The sequence below is a fragment of the Ochotona princeps genome, chromosome 9, assembly GCF_030435755.1.
Source record: "Ochotona princeps isolate mOchPri1 chromosome 9, mOchPri1.hap1, whole genome shotgun sequence".
Classification (NCBI taxonomy): Eukaryota; Metazoa; Chordata; class Mammalia; order Lagomorpha; family Ochotonidae; genus Ochotona; species Ochotona princeps.
Window position 1 is genome coordinate 32,554,490 of NC_080840.1, and position 22,992 is coordinate 32,577,481.

The following is a 22,992-nucleotide window of genomic DNA, read 5'->3' on the forward strand; positions in this document are numbered from 1 at the left end:
TAACACTCTCCACAAACTTTTTGAAGCCCCCTGTGCTAACCACACGGATCATCCACAAGCCCCTCACCCAAGCACGCCGCTCTCTCTCTTTCTCTCTCTCTCTCTTTCTCTCTGCTTCACAAGGACTTCCAACACCTGGGACATCCTTTGCCCAACTGAGGTGGCCCCAAGCCAAGTGTTGGTGATGTACTGGAACTGCAGCACACGCCAGCCCAGCGAACGCAAGGTGTTCTTTCGCTTGCCTGCAGTCCGTAAGATGAACCACCAGCGTGCAAAGAGAAAGCCCTCTGGGGAAAAGGAAGCACTCGTTCCTGAACCCGAACGAGAACAGCAGACTTGCCAAGCCGAGCTCACGAAACGCACGCTGCCTCCCAAAGCCAGCAGAGGCCAGACCCCACAGGATCTTCAGCCTTCGTGTCTGTTTGTGAGCAGGGGAAGAGAGCCAAGGGAAGAGACCCACGAGGCCCCACTCGTCCAGACCGAGCCTGTGGGACCACCAGTGGAAGGATGTGAAGGCTTCTGGAGTGGGCAGAAAACACACACACAAAAAGGTTCCCTGGCAGATGGAAAGTGAAGAGCTTTTCATTTGCGGCTGATAATTATGCTAATAAAAATTCCTAGCATAATGGCTTTCTAACAAGCCTTCATCTTTCATCTGAAGGTTGGAAATGGACACCTGGGAATGCCGTGCTGAGGAGTGGGGCAGGGCCTGAACTCCAGGATCCCAGGCGCCCCCAAACGCCCAGCAGCATGCCCACACATAGCCGGTGTCCAGACATTCACCTGAAGGACATAAATCATGACAGCCCCCACTGCAGAAGACCAATCTCAGCTTCCTCTTATCCTAAATTCCCCAACCCTCCCCCCTTGAGTTCTTCCGTTTCAATGTCTGACTTGTCTGGTCATAAGAAGTTGTGCGACTGTTCAAAGAACTGTGATAACAACCTTCAAAGGAAACCAAAACAACTTAAAAATGCAGGCGATATTTCTGCGATGGAAAGGGTCATATTTTCTGCTAGTCAAGTTATTCCCAGTTCATCCAGATTTCTGTCTGTCCCTATTTACACACCTTCACAAAGGTATGTTCACAGGCTCCTCTCTGGGATCCAAGCAGATACAAGAATCTCTGTCGTGGAGTCAAATGGCCTCCTCTGCTGGCCCCTGACTCACAGGGCTGCTATCAGAGAACTCATCTAACTAGGTCGGTCACTGTGGAGGTCAGCGCTGACCAGCAGGGCTGGATTCCTTGGCCAAGAACCCAGCTCTTATCCGGGGACACCTGCCCACCTCCCTCCTCAGCCGGCCAGCCCCGGCTTGGCCCCCACACTGACTAGCTCCCACCAGGGCCTCCCTAGACACCACGACAGGGAACCCATCTTGACTTCCATCTGACTCTACCCTGAAACACAACACATTTTAGCCAGTGCACGGGTGCCTCCTCCTAGGATCACAGTCCTAACTTTAGGGGTCTTGTGTTCTCACCCCAGAGCCCTAACCCAGATAAGCCTGAAAGGGAATGTTCTAGAAACAGATACGAGAGCTGAAAGGATTGTTGGCCATCAAAGACAAGCTGGCAGAGCTGCCACTGGGACCTAGGGTCTGGCTGAAAGGGAACATGAATGTTACCTTAAATCAGAATACATAAAATGAACCAAAAATAAAAAATCCAAGTGCCTCTAGGCCATCCCTTTAAACTGAATCACAGACATCACCAAGCTTCGCCATACCAATAAGCAGATACTGCCAATGGGAAAAAAGCACACACACAGTGTCCACATACTAGATGGTCCAGACAAGGGTTATCCACAACCCCATGAAGACAACCTGGGACTTGAGATTTTAAAAACCCTAAATGCAACTTACTGCCGAAGGGTGCCTGAGGTGGGCTTACCACTCAACAGCTGAAAAAATGGCACCTGTTTCATTCACATAAATACATTCACCTGTCATGGAGGCAACTTATGGAGTACCCCAGGGATGACTATATTTCAAAGCAGTGCAGACCTGGCTCAGGCAGGGTCCTAACCTGAGGGACTTTTACATGCACTACAGCAGATGACCCGGGGACCTCCAAGTGTGGGGCCCAGTCAGTGCAAGAACTGCAGACCCACCCAGGCCCTGGGAGCTGGGCGGGGGCGGGGGGGGGGCGCCCTGGGGAAGGCAGAGCCAGGGGCAGATGAGCAGGGATTTCAGAGGCACAGCCAACTTTGAGGGCCACTGTGTGGGGACAGAGGTGTGCAGAACAGCAGAAAGCTTGTCTGGGGAAACCATGTAGCCACCGAGAATCACCTGGAAGGTCGGTTGGAAGCTATCTGAGCAAAATAACACTACAGGCAAAAGCTAATCTGCTTTCACTGTGATGGGAACTAGCCATTAGGCTTTTCCAGGAGTCCAGGGGAGCCAGTACAGCAGTGTGAATTAATGAGTGTGGTGGTGGAAACAAAGACCAGTTTGCTCAGTCCTTGGTGCTGTCTTCACACGTGTGAGAGGAGGGTTTAACACCCGTAAGAAAATGACTAGCAAAGCAGGAGAGGACGTTTACTTGCAGCGTGCGTCTCCACTCCCAGGAAGAGCAGGACTCCCTGCAAAGCTGTTGGACATATCTTCACAATTCGGTACTAGATTTTTCCACCACTGCCTAAATCTAAAATGCTAAGATTCACTCAAACAGCACAATGTTAAACTTGTAACTATATTATTGTGATAATACAGAGGAAAATGGTAAGAGAGGAGTGAGGAGGGAGAAAGTGAAGAAAAGGGGGAGAATTCCTATACACACAAAGCTATACACGGAGAATGCTAATAAAAAAGGTCATTTAAAAAAATATCTCGGCATGGTAGCCTAGTGGCTAAAGTCCTTGCCTTGCACAAAGGGACAATGGTTCTAATCCCAGCGACCCCGCTTCCCATCCAGCTCCCTGCTTGTGGCCTGGGAAAGCAGTAGAGGATGGCCCAAAGCTTTGGGACTCTGTACCCAAGTGCCGGAGGAGGTTCCCGGCTCCTGGCGTCAGACTGGCTTAACTCCAGCTATTGCGGCCACTTGGGGAGTGAATCAGTGGACAGAAGATCTTCCTCTCTGTCTTTCATCCTCTCTGTATATCTGACTTTTCCAATAAAAATCTTAACAAAGTAGGCTACTATTGCCAAAATTTTAGGACACATGGCATTCATCACATTGACATGACAGCAGTCTGGGCACACACCTGAAAACACGGACAAGTTTTACCTGTTACAGTCTTGAATGCAGTTACTGCAGTTGCCTTCTTTCAGGAAACACGCTGCTCTATTTGAATATAAGATACTCAGATCATCGGCATTTGTACTTTCTAAAAAAAAAATCGCATTCAATTAAGCAGTTAAAATTCATTAGCAAAAAAAAAAAAAAAAAAGAAAGAAAGAAAGAAAAAGAAAAAAGAAGAAAGAAAGCCACAACTGAGTTTACAGGACTGGGGGTCTGGCGGTGGTACTGCAGTGGCACTCCGGGGGCTCCATTCTGCACCCTCGGAGAGCCGCCCACCTCCGCAGCGGCGGGTCCCCAGGGAAGCCCCGGCCAGTCCCGGGGGTACGCGCTGCATTCCAAGGTATTGCTCAGAGGCCAGGTCGCTGGCGCTGTTAGTCACCAGGAAGGAACGCGGGGACCCAGTGCCTTGTCATTCAGGAGGCGGCCTTGCCACGCCCGCGGGGACACCCCCGGCTCGGCCTCCACCCCGAGCCACTGCGCGCGGGGGACCCGCAGCCCGAGCCCCGTGCACCCAGGACCGCCGGCCACTCGCTGGCTCACCTGTGGGGTTCAGCTGCTTTATCGCTGCGGAGTACTTAGCGGCCGCTTGACCGAATTGGCCGTTCTTGAAGAGCTCGTTGCCCTGGTTCTTGAGGTCGGCGGGCTTTGGGAACGTGTGGACCCCCCTGAGGTCGGCCGTGGTGGGGTGCTCGTGGGCGCCAGCCGCCCGAGCCCGGGCCGGAGTTCGCGGAGGGCTGCCCTGCCTGTTGGCCGCCGAAGGAGCTCGGTTTTGCCGCGACCGCTTGCTGCCGCCGTCACTCCTGCCCGTCAGCTTCTTCTGGATGTTGCCCATGGCATGCAGCTGAGAGGCAGCGGCGTCTGTGGGGAATCAGATGCGGGGAGTAAGTATTGGCAACAACCAGGAGCTGCCAGTGAAGCCGGCGCTGTGCCGAGGAGGCGGGCTCGCGGGAAAGCCGTGCCCGGGTGCCGCCCCTTGGGCGGGGCAGGCAGCTGGAGGCCCCGCCCAGCCCCGGAGTGTCCACCCTCCCGCGCCCGTCACTTCCAGAGGATGGGGTTCTGTCCCCGGGCTCCCCTCACTGATGCCGGGGCTGCTCTTTAACTGCTACAGCACAGAAGGGCTTGGAGGGAGATGGAGGCACAAAGCCAGCCTTTCCAACTTTTCCGTTCATCCAGCCGTGGCAGTCTAGGTATACCTTATGAATGGGTACTGTCCCCTACCATTCACAACTTTTCTTTTTAAAGATTTATTTATTTTTATTGGAAAATCAGATATGCAGAGAGGAGGAAAGACAGAGAGGAAGATCTTCCGTCTGATGATTCACTCCCCAAATGGTCACAATGGCTGGTGCTGCGCCAATCTGAAGCCAGGAGCCTTTTCCTGGTATCCACACCTTGGTATCCCAAGGCTTTGGGCCATCCTCGACTGCTTTCTCAGGCCACAAGCAGGGAGCTGGGTGGGAACTAGGGCTGCCGGGACATGAACTGGCACCCATATGGAATCCCAGGATGCACAAGATGAGGCCCTTAGCCACTAGGCTACCGCATCAGGACCCATTCACAACTTCAGAATGAATGAATGACTGGAATTACTGGAACATGATGAATACAATCACTGCACCCAAAGCTGGTGTTTGCTTTTGTTAGTCTGGAGGACCTTATTGATGGAAGAAAAGGGGCCAGGCAGAGTCCCTAGTGGGCTGAGGAGGAACTGCCCCCAAGGGATTTCTGGCAATAGAAACTTCCTGAGCCGCACCAAAAGTTCCCACCAGAGATAGGGCCTGGTGCGGTGGCCTAGCTGCTAAAGTCCTCATCTTGAATGTGCCAGGATCCCATATGGGTGCCGGTTCTAATCCCTGCAGCCCCGCTTCCCATCCAGCTCCCTGCTTGTGGCCTGGGAAAGCAGTCGAGGATGGAAAGCCTTGGGACCCTTGCACCTGCGTGGGAGATGTGGAAGAGTTCCTGGCTCCTGGCTCAGCACCAGCCATTGAGCTCACCTGGGGAGTGAATCATCTGGCGGAAGTTCTTCTTCTCCGTCTTTCCTCCTCTCTATATATCTGACTTTGCAAATAATGATAATAATAATAAAAATAAAAATACATCTTAAAAAGAAAAAGTATAGCATTTCCTAACCAGTAAACACAGGCAGTATGGTAACAATTAAAAAAAAAGTTCCCACCAGAGATAACTGCCCAGAAACATATTCAAATAGAGCCTACCAATCAGAAAGCAACACATACCTCTACCTCAAGCCCTGTCAACACTGCTATTTAAACCATGCTTGCCTCGGTCTGGGTGTGACTTCCCTGACCCACTCCCTTGTGGACTGGTGAACCTCCCCCAGGAGCAGACCCAATAAAGCCTGATTTTATCTTTGTTTTGGTCTCGGTAGTCTCACTGCTTTGGTGCTGTTCTATTCTTACAGTTGGTGCTAAAACCCGGGGAGCGGTTGTTGACCTCCCCCGTTGTGGGTGAAGCTCCCCCCTTTCCACTCTCAACAATCCAGTCACTGTTGGCCAACCACCCAGACCCTCTTCACTCACATTGACAAACGTGGGGTTAGTTCCCTCCCTGTTCCCTTCACCTCTCAAACATGCCCCTCGTGCGGGGTCATTCCCGAGTCACGTGCATGCCGACCTCTATCATTTCTGGGCCCCCACTGACTGTGGCCACATCCCTTCACTGGCCTGCCCTCACTAGTTTGAGACCAGGTTTTGTTGATCGATTTGAGCTAGGCTGGGGGACGCCTCTCCTTGACTCTTATTCAATCTCAGGTGTACTTGCGAGACAAATGGGCAACAGTCTCATTCCCTGGACTCCTCGAGTCCCTTAAGTTTCCTCCTTACTAATCTGTCCAAATTAGGACTGGCACAGGATTTATGCTGCAAGTAACTAATTTTCTAATGTACTGAGGCTTAGCCTCAGTATTCGCTTGACAATGGCTCCAAATGGCCCGGCGGGGGGGATGTTTGATTTCTAAATACTCATGGATTTGGATAATTTTTGTTACCGAGAAAAGAAGTGGTCCAACGTTTCTTATATCCAGGCCTTGGGTATCTGCTCCTGCCCGTTCCTTTATTCTTCTTGCTCCACTGCCCAAGGCTTCTTGGCGAAGGACACCCCGCCACATGGAGGATCCTCACTGCTGTCACATGGAGTCCTTGTCCTTACCTAAGAATCTGCCTAATTTTTCTGACCCTCTACCTCCACATTTTCCAAGCCCCCTGAACTACTCAGTGTCTCTCCTACTTGGAACCTTAATCCTCCATAGCCTTCGACACCTCCCGCACCAATACCATCTTCCCAGGTCCCCTCCTCTCCATTTCCTGCACTGGCACCATCTTCCCAGGTCTCCCCCATTTCCTATGCCAACATCACCTTCCAGGTCCCCTCCCCTCCACTTCCTGTGCCAACACCATCTTCCCAGGTCCCCTCCCTCCATTTCCTGTGCCAACACCATCTTCCCAGGTTCCCTCCCCTCCACTTCCTGTGCCAACACCATCTTCCCAGGTTCCCTCCCCTCCACTTCCTGCGCTGATGTCATCTACTCAAACTCCTCCTTTTCTACCCTCCCCTTCTTCCCTCCTTCCCCAGTAAGCTCTCATACTCACTCACATACCCTCTCCACTGCACCAGAATGTATGTGCCCTCTTTGGGAAGCTGCCAGGGTGGAAGGAAGAGTTTGAGTTCATGTCCCTTTCTCCATCCAGGACCTCTCTCAGATTGAAAAATGTTTGGGCTCATCTTCTGTTGACTTGGAGGTTCACATTAAAGAATTTAGATATCTAGCTCAGGCTTATGATTTAACTTGACAGGATATTCACATTATCGTCACCTCCTTCAATTTCTGAGGAACAAACTCGTTTATTACAGGCAGCCAGAGACCACTTGGACCAACAGTGCCTACTGACCAAACCCTCCTACTGGGGGCACAGGGGATCCAAGAAGTGCCCCATGACTGGGAATATCAGGATGGGCAGCAAGGCCACCACCATGAGGCCCACATGATTCAACATCTCCTGGTGGGCATGCAGTCAGTTTCTAATAAGGTGGTCAACTTTGATAAACTCCATGAAGTCATACAAAAGGCAGATGAAAATCCTACCCTTTTCCTTAATTGCCTCACAGAGTCTTTAATTAAATATACCAAACTTGACCCTGAGTCTCTCTCTGGGGGCCATGGTACTGGCCTCCCATTTTATCACACTGTCAGCTCTCAATATTAAAAAAAATTTTTTTAAGCAGGTTGAGGATAGCCCTCAAACACTCATCTGGGACCTAATAAAATGGTCTTCGAGGTCTATAACACTTAAGAAGATGGAGAAGGAGGCCTGGCAGGCTCAATTACAGAAACTGGTTATCCTTCAATCTCAAACCCTGGTAGTTGCCCTGTGGCCAGCGGGCCAGAGGGAAGTCCAACGGTCTGTTCCACATGGCACCTGCTTCAAATGTGGAACAGAGAGCCACTAGGCTAAATCGTGCCCAAGGACACTGGAAAAGTGACTGCCCTGCAGCCGGCTTGGCCCCAGTGCCTCAGTGCAGGAGCTCAGCTGACTGTGCGGTCCCAACCCTTGAACTTTTAGGACTGGCCAACGACAATTAGAGGTACCTGGACTCAAAGACACTCATCATTCTTGCCAAGCCAAGGGTAACACTCCAGGTAGCAGGTAAATCCACCACCTTTCTGGTGGATACCTAGTCTGTTCTTCCTGCCTATGCTGGACCTCTCTTCCCATCAAGGGTCTCAGTCATGGGTACTGACAGCCAGTCATCTTACCCAAAGTGGATGACTGAATTGCCCTGTACCCTGGAGGGACACCCATTTACCCATTCATTTTTAGCCATTCCCTAAGCACTGGGATCCCATTTGGGCACCAGTTCATGTCCTGGCTGTTCCACTTCCCATCTAGCTTCCTGCTGGTGGTCTGGGAAAGCAGTAGAGGATGGCCCAAGGCCTGTACTCTTATGGGAAATCTTAAAGAAACTCTAAGTCCCTTGCTTCATATCAGCTGAGCTTTGGCTGTTGCAGCCATTTGAGGAGTAAACCAGCACATAGAAGATCTTTGTCTCTCCTTTTCTCTGTCTTTCCAATGAGTAAGTCTTTTTATCAATTTTTTTTAAAGAAAGGCTTATATACATGACAACCAAGTGGGGTTTATCTTGGAAATGCCAAGGTAGTTGGACATTAGACCATTAGTGACAGCCCACACATCACAGGAAAACAACAGAGGGGAAAATGTTATGTGATTATCATGGTTGGTGCTGAAAGGCATTTGACACCACCCTTTCTTGATTTAAAAAAATAAAAAGAGGCAACTTAGAAAAACAGGAACGGAGGTAAAACTCTCCCACATGATGAGCTGCATTCATCAGAACCACACAGCTAACATCACACTCAGTGGCGAAAGAAGGAAAGCTTTCAAAGACAAGGACTCCAGCCTTCACCACTATTGTTACTAAAAGTTAAAGCTTAATCAATTAGGCGAGAATATGAAATAAAAGGAATCTAAGCTGAAATTAACTAAAAATTATATTCATAAGTGTTGCGACCCTATATATAAATAAAATCCCAAATAATGTTCCTTTTTAAGGAAAAAAATCTAAATCTCATAAAATTTAGCCAAGATTCAACGTATAAGGTCGAAACACACAAAAAAAAACGGTTCATTTCTATACAACTGGCAGCAAACAACCCAAAAGGGGATTTAAGCAAACCATTACATTCATAATAGCCTCCAAAAGAATAAAATATCAGGGAATAAATTTAAGCAGAGAGATAAAAGACTTCTATACTTAAAACTGCAAAATTTGGCTGAAAGAAAGCCATTTAAAAATCAAAATGAACCCTATACACACTTTTTCTGTGGAAATGAAGAAGTCAACCCTCAAATTCATAGAACATTCTAAGAGCTTCAGAATAGTCAAAATGATCTTTAAAGTAAAGGAAAAATCAAAGTACTACTAACTACAGTGATCAAGAGAACAGTGGTGGTAGCAGAAGGGTACGCATACACCAATAGCGCAGAACTGAGAGTTCAAAAGAAACTTATGTATCTATCTAGGGCCAACTGATTCTTGACAGGGTGTCAAACTCACTCAATAGGAAAAGGACACTTTTTAAACAAATGTGTAGACAACTAGTTTTCCATATGCAAAAGAAAAGGGGGATGACAAAAAGAACTAAGTTGAATTCTACATCACACCACAACTGAAAATCAAAGTGAGGGGCTAGTGCCATGACATAGCACGCTAAACCTCTACCTATGGTGCTGGCATCCCATATGGGTGCAAGTTCAAGTCACAGCTATTCCACTTCCAACCCAGCTCTCTGCTAATGTACCTGGGAAAGCAATGCAAGTTGGCCCAAGACCCTGGGCCCCTGCACCCATGTGGGAGTTGCATGGGAAACGCATGGCTCCCAGCTTTGGACCAGTCCAACCCTGGCCATTGCAACTATTTGGGGAGTGAACCAGTGGATAGAAAGTTTTTCTATCTCTCCTGTAGCTGTACCTTTCAAATGATAAAGATATAAATCTTTATTTTAAAAAAGAATCAAAATGAATCAATTTAAATAAGATAAAATCTTAGACAACATGGGGGTAAAATTTCATGACCTTTGTATTTGATAATGGATTCCTACGTATGATATCCAAGGCATAAGCGACCAAAGGGAAAAAAGTGTACTTCAGAAATTGATCATTTTCAGGGGTCCAGAGCTGTTGAGTGAGTAAAGCCACGGACTAAGACAGCAACATTCCCAATGGGTAGTTGTTCACTTGTGCTGCTCCATCTTCTATCCAGCCCCCGGAGGCTTGGGAAAAGCAGCAGAGGGAGGCCCAAGTGTTTGGGTACTTGCTATCCACATGGGACACTCAGAATGAAGCTGCTGGCTCCTGGTTTTGGCTTGGCCCAGTCCCGGCTTTGGGGAACAGCTGTCTGCCCTCTCTCTATACAGGTCTGACTTTCAAGTAAATAATGTAAATCTCTCGTTTTTAATTTAAACTTTTCTAAAATTGCAATGAGTTAGCACATCACTACCATCACCACAGAAAGCACTAAAAAAAAAATATATAGTGCCAGCAAGAAGGGAGAGAAGGGGGAACTCTTCTACACTGTGACTCAGAATGTGAATGAGAGCAGCCACTATGGAAAGCAGTGCAGAGATTCCTGAAAAGTTACAAACAGAGTGGCCATGGGGCTTAGCAGTCAGCTCTTTAATATGATGATTTCATGCCTTTCATATGATTTCAGACCTGATATATACGTACATGTATGTATAAGCAGTGTGTGTGTGTGTGTGTGTATCAGAGAGTTTACTGCTGCACCCTGGTGATTGCTGCATGGTTCGCAATAACCAAGATTCAGAACCAACAAAGGTGTTCCAATCCGATGAACCAATAAAGACAATGTGATACACATAAACAATGGGGAATTATTCAGCCATCCAAAAGAAAAACCCTGCCGTTGGTGGCAAAATGGTTGGAACTTGAGTACATCCTACTAAAAGAAGACACACATAGAAAGACAAATGCCACGTGTTCTCCCTTATGTGGAGGAGCCTAAAAAGAAACAACACAAAACCTTCCATCTGAACACAGTGTGATCATTGGAGCCTGGGAGGAGGGGAGAGGAGGAATGAAGACAATGGCAGACCAACTCAGAGCTAAAGCAAAGCAAGAGTTCCTAGGGTCACACAGCACGGGGCGGGGACGGGGAAGGCTAGAGTTTGTGGTAATCTAACACATGTTGTATGAACAAAGAATAGAAAGAAGCTCCAAGTTTCCAATTATGTTGAAGAGAAATGCTGATTACCCTATTTTGATTGGTATACAATATATGCATCTGTTTTGACATTACATTCTGATGCACAAATACGTATAGTTAGTATAATTAATTATTTTTGAAAACTCAAAGATTTGTACATTAAAGCAAATTATTAAAGAACTAACAATACTTTTTCTGGAAGTGGCCAGGAAGGAGGCGCCATCATGGGAGTGGACATCTGCCACAACAAGGACAGGAAGTCAGGTGCAAGTTGCCCAAGAACCAGGTCAAATACCTGTAGCTGCTGGTCAAGCTTTACCAGTTTCTGGCCAGGCCAACTCAACCTTCAACCAAGTGATTTTCAAAAAGCTGTTCATGAGCAGCACCAACCGGCCGCCCCCTCACTGTCCAGGATGATCCCAAAGATGAAGCTTCCAGGCGGGGAAAACAAGACAGTGGTGGTTGCGGGGACTGTCACGCAAGACGTGTGCACGCAGGAGGTGCCCAAGCTGAAGGTGTGTGCCCTGCGTGTGACCATCCATGCCCGCAGTCGCACCTCAAGGTGGGAGATCAAGCTCCTCACCTTCCAAAAAGCGCAGAGAGGTGTAACAGCATTTCAGCAAGGCCCCAGGCACCCCACACAGCCACACCAAAGCCCACGTCTCTCCAAGGGCCAGAAGTTCGAGTGTGCCAGAGGCAGCTGGGCCAGCCATCCCTAACAAAAACTAACCGTGTGTCCTTTACCAATACAAATGTTTTGGATGGGACGCAGCATGGTAGCCTAGGAGCTGAAGTCCTCACCTTGCACGCCTGTCCTGTATGGGCATTAGTTCGTAACCCCGCTGCTCCACTTCCCATCCAGTTCCCCCCTTGTAGCCTGGGAAAGCAGTGGAGCACGATCCAAAGCCTTGGGACCCTGTATCCGCATGGAGACCTGGAAGAAGCTCCTGGCTCCTGGCTCAGATTGTCTCTGCTCGGGCTGTTGTGGCCACTTGGGGAATGAACCAACAGATGGAAGATCTTTCTGTCTCCTTTAAATTTAACTTTCCGATGAAAATAAATAAAATCTTTTTTAATGTATGTCCTTATTTACAACTTTATTGGCAAAAAAGAGGGAGAACTTTGAAAGTTTAACGAAGAGCATTATAGCAGATCCTGTTAAAGAAATCCCATTTTAAATGTCCATTCTGTTTGTCCAAATATGTACAATATTGAATCTGCATATGCAGTTCCCTTTATGATGTACAGTGTTCATCTTAGGCAATCTTTTAAACTTCAATACAAAGGAAATGAAATCATTCATTAACAACGGCATCAAATGAAGTGTATTTTAGATGAAAATTTATGTAGTTCCTGGTGATAACACATGCCCAATGAAAACCAAAAGCTGAAAAAGTGGTTACAGTTCCTAGATGAGTGGACAGTTACAACAATTAATCACTTTCTGCAATGACTATTATACTTTCAATTTGTTATGAGTTACTCTGAACTTACTATGAGACATAGTCAAAGCCAGAAGAGAAGACGTAGGGAGAACATTCCTTTGTTGAAGGAGAATTAACCCTCCAGAATCAGCACAGCAAACAAACATTCTGCTGATTCTAGCTGGAAAAAATTAATGTAATCAGTTTCAACTCGTACTGAGCTGACTCAGTTTTTTCACGGACTTGCTTGGTGTCATCCTTCTAAATCAGGTGTGTTTAATTCTTCTTCTAGTTCATCTAAATCTTCCCCAATAATAAAACATTCATCAACAGGGATGGCATCAATAGCTCCATTTTCCTGAGCTTTCCCTTCAGTGTCATCTTCCAGATCACTTCTTCCACCATTTTCAGCCCTACCACCAGAAACTTCACTTAACTTGTTTTCTTTATCTGAAGTATATGTGCTGAACCTTGCAAGACTGGCTACAGGAATACCTGTCTCATCTACACCTCTCGGGATGCACAAACTAAAATCTATGTCATTTACATTCATTGAATCATCAGCCTCGTCACCACCTGTTCCCTGGCTGTGACGGGTATCATCTGCTTCCTCCTCATCGGTGACCAACTCAGGATGAAATTCAAACAAATCACAACCACTGATCACTAGTGCTTCGCCTGCTTTGAAACTGGCTTTTCTTCCTTCCATATCTTGTCCGAGTTTATCAATCTTTCCTTGTCTTTTCCCTTTTTTTGCCATGCAAGAAAAGATTCTAGAGTGATTTGGTAACATTTGGGCCTAGGGCAGGACATTCTCTTTCAATTAGATCCTTAACTGCAATTTCATCTTCTTTCTCCTCTTTGTCTTTTTTTGACACAAATCCAGGAGCAAGTGCATGCCAACCATGCAATTATCACCCCCTCCAGGGCAAACCCCAAACCAGCCATACTTGTTTTCAATGGCTTCAGGGAAATGTTTGGACACTATTTGAGTTTCTGGTTTTTTGTTTTCCACCTCACCATGCTTCTCGTCCATTACTTCTTCCGGTTTCTTCTCATCCCAATTGTCCACAATATCTTTTTCTTTGCTTTTCACATTTTCTCTCCAGAGTCAAGTCATGAGAGAACTTATACTTATTTACTTTAGAACACTGCCCTTGCTTGAAAAATACACATATCACAGACCTGGGACCTGCTTGAAGAGCTCATTTAATTATTGTAATTCTTCTTGTCATCTTTCTTCAATTTCTTCTCAGCTTCACTTTGTGCTACCTGTCGTGGATTTAGTTGACCAAATTTAACCTGGTGAGTGACAGCTTTAATAACCTTTTGTTGCTTTGCTCCTTTGTTATTCTTTAGACCAAAAGTGTTGTCCTCAAAAATCTTGTGCTTCTTCTGTTCTGCCGTTTTGCTGCCCCTGGCCTGAGCCTGTTTCCTGAAGGCTTTGCAGAGACAGGGAGCACCGACCAGGCTGGATGGGGCACAACTGGACACCGTCAGGGTATCTGACCCTGTGGCAGGAGCAGGAGGAAGACCCGGAGGTCGCTGTCAAACCACACAGAAAGCGACTCACTCATTTTGCCACCCAAACACGGCCTTTTGTGTGTTCTGGATACTAAAGTCTTTCTAGATACATGACTTGCAGATAGTTTCTGCAATTCTGTAGGTTGTCTTGTTACTTTTTCTTTACCCAAATATATATTTTTAAAGGTTTCTTAAGAAATCTTAAAAGTACATATATGCATTTAAATATTGAAATGCAAATAAATATGCATCTAAAGATTTCTTAAATGTACATATATGTATATATTTGAGTTAAAAAAAGTAACAAGACAACCTACGGAAATGCAGAAAATATCTGCAAGTCATGTATCTAGTAAGACTTCAGTATCCAGAACATAAAAAAAGAAGACTTACAAATCAACAAAAAGGCATATAACCTGATTTTTAAAACGGGCCAAGGTCTTAAGTAGATAACCCTCCAAAGAAGAGATGTAAATGGCTAATAAACACACGAAGAAACAGCTGACATGATGAAAAGCTGCAGATCACGGCGCTAAGGGGGGTTTCACCATCACACAGAAAAATCCAAAGGCAGCCACAGTGTTAGCAGAGATGGAGACGGGGCGGAGCTCTGCGCTGTGCTGGTTGAAATGTAAAATGGCCTAATCACTTTGGAAAGCAGCCTGCAGTCCACCAAGAAGTTAAGCAGAGTGGCCTCACAATGCAGCAGCAATACTGCATTTAAAACATCTCTTCATGCAACATTCTACACATACATGTTGAATAAAGCATTATTTGTACACACACACAAAAAAAACCAGAAACCAGACCAAACACTCATTGGTTGAAAAATAAAGAAAATGTGCTATTATCCATAAAGCAGATTATATTTACAGAAGAACTAAAGCCTGGATGCACGCTACAGCATAGATGTCACATGTTAAGACAAACATAAAGGCTACCTGTTGCATGATTCTGCGCAAAATATTTAGTTTTGAAGATTTGTTTCAAGGGCAGAGTTACTGAGAGAGAGCTCTTCCAAGCACTGGTTCAACTGCCAAGTGTCTGAAATGGCCGGGGCTAGTCCAGATCAAAGTCAGGAGGTGGGAACTCCATGGGGGTGTCCTTGTTGAGTAGAAGGGTCCAAGCACTGGGACCATTTTATGCTTGTTTCCTGGCTGCATTATTAAGACGCTGGACCAGAAGTGCAGCAGTCAGGATTCAAACTGGTGCTCACATGGGATGAGCAGCATTGCAGGCAGATGCTTACCCCACTGCATCACAACACCAGTCCCCATATATAATACCGAGAACAGGAAATCCACAGGGATGGGTTTTGCCAAAAGTAGCCTGGAGCCCAGGAAAGGAGAAAAGGGCACGAAAGTGCTAATGCATAGAGGGTTCATTTTTGAGATGACAAAAATGCCCTGGAAGGAGAGACAGAGCATTGTGAACATCCTGACATTCAGTGATTTGTTGACAGGGGTGAATTTAATGGACGCAGGCATTTTGCCTAATAGTTAAGACTCATTAGGAAGCCTGGGTTCAATTCCCAGCTCCACTTCTCTGATTCTCACTTCCTGCCAACGCACTCTGGGAGACAGCAGAGATGGCACCAATAGTGGGATGAGTTCCTGCCTCCAACATGGGAGACCTGGGTTGTGGCGCTGGCCCCGGCCCAGCCAAGGCCCAAGGTATTACAGCCACTACCTGAGTGAACCAATAAAGAGCTTTCTCTGTCTGCCAGTTCTGATTACTGCACAAGTTAGTTTGGGGAGAAGTCATTTGGGCAGTAAATCAACAGGTAGAAGATCTCTTCCTCTCTGCTAACTCTACATTTGAAATAAGTGGTTTTTTTTTTTTTAAGATTTATTTTTATTGCAAAGGCAGATATACAGAGAGGACAGACAGAGAAGATGATCTTCCATCTGATGATTCACTCCCCAAGTGTCTCCAACGGCCGGTGCTGAGCTGATTCAGAGCAAGGAGCCCGGAACCTCTTCTGGGTCCCCCATGTGGGTGCGAGAACAGGATTCCAAGGTTTTGGGCTGTCCTCTACTGCTTTCCCAGGCCACCAGCAGGGAGCTGGATGGGAAGCGGGGCTGCAGGGATTAGAACTGGTGCCCATATGAGATCCTGGCACATTCCAGGCGAGGACTTTAGCCGCTAGGCTACTGCGCCGGGCCCCAAATACATGTCTGTTATTAGCAATAAAATGCATTGATTTTTTTCTAGCAGTTCCTCATCAGTAACATGCCTGTTCACAGGATTTACCCATTTTGTACTGTCTCTTCATCTCTTCCTCATTCCTCTGTAAAAACTTATTGTAAGTTTTCAACCCTGTTTTTTTTTAGCTTGCTACTTGCTTATTGGTGCTTTTCTCAAGGTGTCTACAACATGAAAGTTTTGTATTTTTTTTAAAGATTCATTTATTCATTTGAAAGCTTAAAGAGAGATCTTCAATCTGAGTTTACTCCCCAAATGGCTGTAACCACTAGAGCTGCGTCAGACTGAAGGCAGCAGCCTGGAGATTCTTGGGGGTCTCCCACATGGGTGCAGGGGCCAAAGTACTTGGGCCAGCTTCTATTGCTTTTACATTCACATATGCAGGGAACCTGACTGGAAGTGGAGCAGCTGGACTCAACCCAGTGCCTACAAGGGATGCCAGAGTCACAGATGCAGCTCTGCCTGGTAGACACCGGCCCCTGGGTTTTTCCGTTTTTAATACACAAAAACATTAATCATTCCATGATTTTTTTCTATTACAAAATGCATTCATTTGAGGGCCTGGCACAGGGGCCTCATGGCTAAAGTCCTCATGTCGCATGTGCTGGGAACCTAAAAAGGCAGCAGTTCATGTCCAGGCTGCTCCACTTCCCAACCAGCTCCCTGCTTGTGGCCTGGGGAAGCAGTCAAGGACAGCCTAAAGCCTTGGGACCCTGCACCTGCCTGGGAGACCTTGAAGAAACTCCTGGCTTCAAATCAGCTCAGTTCCAGCCATTGCAGCCACTTGGAGAGTAAACCAGCAAATGAAAAATATTTGTCTCTCCTTCTCTCTGTAAATTTGACTTTCCAGGGCCTGGTGCTATGGCTAGTGGCTAAATTCCTTGCCTTGAGAGCGCCAGGATCCCATATGGGCACTGGTTCTAATCCCGGCAGCTCCACTTCCCATCTAGCTCCCTGCTTGTGGCCTGGGAAAGCAGTCAAGGACAGCCCAAAGCCTTGGGACCCTGTACCCGTGTGGGAGACCTGGAAGAGGCTCCCGGCTTTGGATCAGTGCAGCACCGGCAGTTGCGGTCACTTGGGGAGTGAAATCATCTGACGAAAGATCTTCCAATAAAAATAAATAAACCTTTTAAAAAATTTGACTTTCCAATAAAAATAGACAAATCTTAAATTTTTTTTTAAAAAGTACGTGTAGTGCAAACCTAGGTGGCACTGTGCCAAGCCAGCTTAAAAAAATTTTTTTTAATTTGAAAAGAAGAGTTAGAGACAGAGATTGTCCAACTGTTGGCCCACTCCCCAAATGGCCACAATGGCCAGGGCTGAGCTAGACTGAAAACAGAGCTCTGTTCAGGTCTCCCACATAAGTTAGGAGCCCAAACATTTGGGCCAACTTCCACTGATTCTCCCAAACCAACAGCAGGAAGTTAGAGCAGAGGTGGAGCAGTTGGGACACAAACAGGTGCCCACACAGAATGACAGCATCACAGGCCACAGCACTGGCCTTGTCTGTCTACTATTATAACTCTTAAAAAGCATTGCCTTCCCCCCTCCCAATCCTGCCACAGAAGGATTTATCTGCATTTTCTTCTAGTTCATTGTTAAATCAGGAATAAGCACCAGCGCTACAAGGGAAGTGGCATGTTCACGTTCCTGGCTGAGAAGACAGAGACAGAATAAATCCCAAAGTCTCCGCCAGCCACAGCTGCATGATGAGGACCATTCTAGGTGTTCCCTCTTAGGGAGAGAAGATACAAAGAGGCAGCTTTGTAGGGATATGGCCCCTGAACTTGAGCCCCCGCAATCTATCTTGGCACTTCACTAGCATGTCTCAGCACTGGCCTTCAGGAGATGGGGCATGAAAGTTACTGGTGGTCATATCTCTGTACCTGAAACCAGGCTGGCACTCAGGAGCTGGCAGGTATTAAATCCATTAGTTAGGTGGATGACCTGGGTCTGCTTGTCTGGGGCACAGCCCACAAAGGAGCAGCAGTTTCAGCCAGGGTTACCAACGCCCTTGAAGGTAGTGGTTCTTCCTGGTCCTCAAGCGTGACTGGAACACATCCCACAATGACTTAGAATTCTTTCTTGGAATGTGGGGAGACGGGAGATGACATGCAAAGATTCCAACTTGATAACTGCACTCTGAGCTTTAATATTTCTACACACAACTTGGATCACTTCTCTCATAGCCAAGGGTGTAGGACCTCTCTCTCTCCATGTCATCCAACAACGGAACTTGGCAGAGGTGAGCATGAACGGGGATGCAGTATCTCCTCCATTCCTGGCATTGTGCACGCTGGCAGGTGGCAGATGATGGCTTAAGTGCTTGGGAGACCAAGATTGGGTCCTGAACTCTTGGCTTCTACCCTGAGCTGTTGAGGGCCTTTGCGGAGTGAACCAGCAGGTGGAAGATAGCTCTCCTGCTCTCCTCCTTTTTTTTCCCCCTCTCTCGCCCCTTCTCCCATCACTCTTTCAAACAAAAACAAACTTGAAAAAGATTTTTTTAACTGCTACTAGTCTGGTCAACATACAGTTTGTATGTTATCTGTATTATATATGGGTTTTCCTGATTTTTAGTGATGTTGAACATTCCTTTCATGTACCCATGGACAAATTTGTATTTCTTTGAAAAGTGTCTATCTGGCAGGTGATTTTTATCGTATGCATTAAGCCAGCATCCATTTTAATTGGATGATGTGGGTTTCTTTTCCCTTTTGCTGCTGAGATGTTGGAGTTCCTCAACCCCCAGCAGATGTCTCACCTGGAAATATTTATTCCCATTCTGTCTGTCATTCCTTCACCCTGCAGCCTTCATTGTGTAGAAGCTCATTAGTCATTATAAAAGAGAGAGAGAGAGAGAGAGAGAGAGAGAGAGAGAGAGAGAGAGAGAGTGTGTGTGTGTGTGTGTGTGTTGCTCTTGCTTCCTGTGCTTTTCTGGGTCTTATCCACAAATAGCCGTGCCCACCTCCAAATCCTGAAGCATTTCCTCTCTATTTTTTTCTAGGAGTTTTATAGTTTCTGGTCTAATATTTAAGCCTTTAATCCATTCTGAATTGATTTTTGTGCAATATGAGAGGGACATAGCGGGGAGCGGGGTTCAATTTCATTCTTATGCACATGGATATTCAAATTTTGCAGTATTATTTATTGAAGAGGCCGGCGTTTCTCCAGCCAATTGTCTATAGATACATGGATTTACTTCTACACTCTCTTCTGTTCCTTTAGTCTATGTTTCTGCTTCTCTGTCAATGCCAGGCTGTTTTAACTGCTATAGCTTTGTATATGTGACAGCATTGTAATGTATTTTGAAGTCAGGTATTGTAATCCCCCTTGTTTTGTTACTTTTGCTATTGCTTTGGCTATTCAGAGTTGCACAACTCCATATGAAAATTTTTAAAGATTTATTTATTTTTTATTGGAAAGGCAGGTTGCAGAGAGAAGGAGAGACATAAAAAGATCTTCAGCCCAATGGTTCATTCCCCAAATGGCCACAAGGGCTAGAGGCGAGCTGACCCAAAGCCAGGAGTTTCCTCCAGGTCTCCCATGCAAGTTCAGGGAGAAGGCTTTGGATCATTCCCTGCTGCTTTCCCAGCTCATAAGCAGTCAGCAGGATGACAAGTGGAGCAGTTGGGACATGAACTGGCAACCATATGGGATGCCAGCACTTGCAGCCTGAGGATTAGACAATTGAGCTACCACTCCACCCTCAACTTTCTTTCATGTTTTAAGAACTCCTTTTGGCCATTTCTTGTAAGATAAGTGTGGTTCGTGGTGATAAAAAAGAAAGTTTCTGCTTTCTTTTGGGACTGTCTTCCAGACATTGCCTAATCTATACCAGTACAGTTCCCTTGAGGATTAAATACAATAATCTAAATAAAATACTTCCATAATTCTTCACATATGCTAATCATGCAAAAATTAAAAATAGTAATAAGAAGCATAGTTCCAATCAAAATGAACTAAGTATACTCTGCTTTTTTTTTTCCACTCCCTACCCTTCCTCCAGAATTGATCTGTACTCTTAGAACAGAATTCATGAAGGAGCCACATAAGGACACTAACAAGGCCATGTAGGCAGACAGTACTGGAGTCCAGCTCCAGCCGAGTTCAGAGCTCACGAAGGGTGCGTGGCGTAGGCGTAAAGAGAAAAGAAATGGACCATATGATTTCATGATCATAATGAACAATGCAAGAAAGCTGTCCTTTTTATTCATACAGAAGTGGTCACAAACTCTGGCACAGACTTTTTATGCCATGGTCAAGTGGGTGTATCCAAGGATAATTCTGCTGTTTGTTTGACCTTAAAGCAGGATGTTATCCATCCTGACCCTGTGGTCAGGAAGTTCTCAGTAGACAGTGCATATCAATCAGTAACACATTCCTACTACAATCCTCATTCTACAACTCAATCTTGAGTGAGTTAAAGGAGAAAACGCAACACAGGAGGGTCAATGGGGGCAGCAGAGACAGAGACAGCATGAATTGTAAAAGGCCCTTTTGCAAAACGTTATCCGCAACATCAACTTCCAGGCTCAGATTGATAGTAAAAACCAACTCTGCAGTGGCAGACAATGCCTAAATAGATTACAGGATTCTCAGCAGGGTAGTTCGGTGCCCATGCAAAGAGAGGTGGAAATGCCTTCAGATCGATGCAGACATCCGCCAGGCTTTGCCAGGCAGCGGGAAATTCCTTGCGGCCTTGCCTGCAATGAAACAGTTCTCTTCACACCTTTGTGTCCTCCACACCCACTGCACGGACCCCAGCAAAACAGATTGGCAAAAGAAACCAGAACTCAATACACTGCCAAACCAACAATGGGTTTCTCACTTTCCTTCACACTGATAACTTCTGGCAAAATTCAAAGCAGTGCAAAACTCAGACTGAAGCATAAGAAGTTCTCCATGTGTTTATCCAAAACAAAAAAGATAGTAAAGGGACACACACTTGGCCTAGCAGTGAAGATGCTCTTGTCCCACACTGGAGTGCCTTGATTTGATTCTTACTCTGGCTCCCAATCCTACTTGGCAGCTATGCAGACCCCGGGAGGCAGCATATAACGGCTCAGGTTCTTGGATCTCTGCAGTATGGAAACCTGAATTGAGTTCCTAGTTCCTGAAGCCAGCCCTGGTTTTTGTGGGCATTCTGGAAATGAACCAGCAGAAGGAAGCTTTCTTTGTGTCTTTCTGTATTGTTTTCGCTCAAACACACTCAATAAGTAAGTTAAAGTGCACATACAAAAAATCCAGAAAATCATATAGCAATAGAAAGTATTTGTTCTGACCATCAGAGAGGAAAATTGAAAGAAATGAGGAAAAACTTGTATAAAATACCAAATAGGCTAAAAATTGTGTCATAACAAAGCCAGGAGGAAAATATAAATACTATTGCCTTGGGAAAAAATTTGAAGAAATAACAGCCAACAAATTCTAAAATTTGTTTAGATACAAACTGTACTACATAAGAAGCTGGGCCCTGCATATGGCTCAGTTGGCTAATCCTCTCCTTGCAAAGTACCAGCATCCCATATGGGAGCTCACTCATGTCTCCAACAGCTTCACTATCCAACTTGCTCCCTGCTTGTGACCTGGGAAAGCAGTAGAGGATGGCCCAAAGCCTTGGGACCCTATGCCCAAATGGGAGACCTGGAAGCTTGTAGCTCCTGGCTTCAGATCAGCTCAGCTCCAGGAATTGGCAGTCGTTTGAGAATGCATCAGTAGAGGGAAGATCTTTCTCTCTCTCTCCTTCTCTCTAAATCTGCCTTTCCATTGAAAACAAACCAAACTTGGGCCCGGCGGCGTGGCCTAGCGGCTAAAGTCCTCACCTTGAAAGCCCCAGGATCCCATATGGGCGCCGGTTCTAATCCCGGCAGCTCCACTTCCCATCCAGCTCCCTGCTTGTGGCCTGGGAAAGCAGTCGAGGACGGCCCAATGCATTAGGACCCTGCACCCGCGTGGGAGACCCGGAAGAGGTTCCAGGTTCCCGGCTTCAGATCGGATTGGCACGCATCGGCCCGTTGCGGCTCACTTGGGGAGTAAATCATTGGACGGAAGATCTTCCTCTCTGTCTCTCCTCCTCTGTGTATATCTGGCTGTAATAAAATGAATAAATCTTTAAAAAAAAAAAAAAGAAAACAAACCAAACTTAATTTAAAAAAATTAAGAACTTCAGTATATCCCAAGGAGATAAATTCAAAGACATTCACATCCAGACATGTCATGATCAAAATGCTGAACATTGGGCCTGGCACAATGGCTCAGGTTCTAAATCCTCGCCTTGCACACACTGGGATCCCAATTGGGCACCAGTTCGTGTCCCAGCTGCTCCACTTCCCTTCTAGCACCCTGCTTGTGACCTCGAAAAGCAGTGGAGAATGGTCCAAAGTCTTGGGACCCTGCACCCACATGGAAGATCTGGAGGAAGCTCCTAGCTCCTGACTTCAGATCAGCTCAGCTTCAGCTGTTGCAGCTATTTGGAGAGTGAATCAGCAGATGGGAGAGCTTTCTGTTATCTCCTATTTGCAAACCTGGCTTCCAATTAAAAAAAGTCAATCAATAAACCAAAATGTCAAATTAAAATATTCAAGTAATCGAAAAGGAGGTAGGAAAGGAGCAACTGTGAGAAAAACATAGGGTAGAAAGAGAAATATATAAATACAACCCTACCAATACTTACATCTAAATGTAAACATAACAATTCTTAACTAAGTATGTAAAGGTATTTATGCCAATTCTAATAGTAAGAATGGATAGAAATGAGAACCAAACTATTTCTGTCTAAATAAATTCACATTAAAAAATATATGTAGGTTAAAATATAGAAAATATATAGTATGCACA

At 46.1% G+C, this 22,992-nt stretch overlaps 1 protein-coding gene and 2 pseudogenes across 2 annotated transcripts in view; 1 reads left to right on the top strand and 2 right to left on the bottom strand.

Annotated features, from left to right (window-relative positions):
* SPAG1 (sperm associated antigen 1) overlaps positions 1–22,992 on the bottom strand; it is an 88,915-nt gene that overhangs the window by 18,032 nt on the left and 47,891 nt on the right. For both annotated transcript variants that reach the window (XM_058668584.1, XM_058668582.1), the window contains exons 11-12: positions 3,782–4,099; positions 3,227–3,326 (exon numbers count right to left, since the gene is read on the bottom strand). In XM_058668584.1, coding sequence (XP_058524567.1) covers positions 3,227–3,326; positions 3,782–4,099 — 418 coding nt within the window. The remainder of the gene's footprint in view (positions 1–3,226; positions 3,327–3,781; positions 4,100–22,992) is intronic.
* LOC131481138 (large ribosomal subunit protein eL18-like) lies at positions 11,227–11,795 on the top strand (annotated as a pseudogene).
* On the bottom strand, positions 12,680–15,437 carry LOC131481179 (zinc finger CCCH domain-containing protein 15-like; annotated as a pseudogene).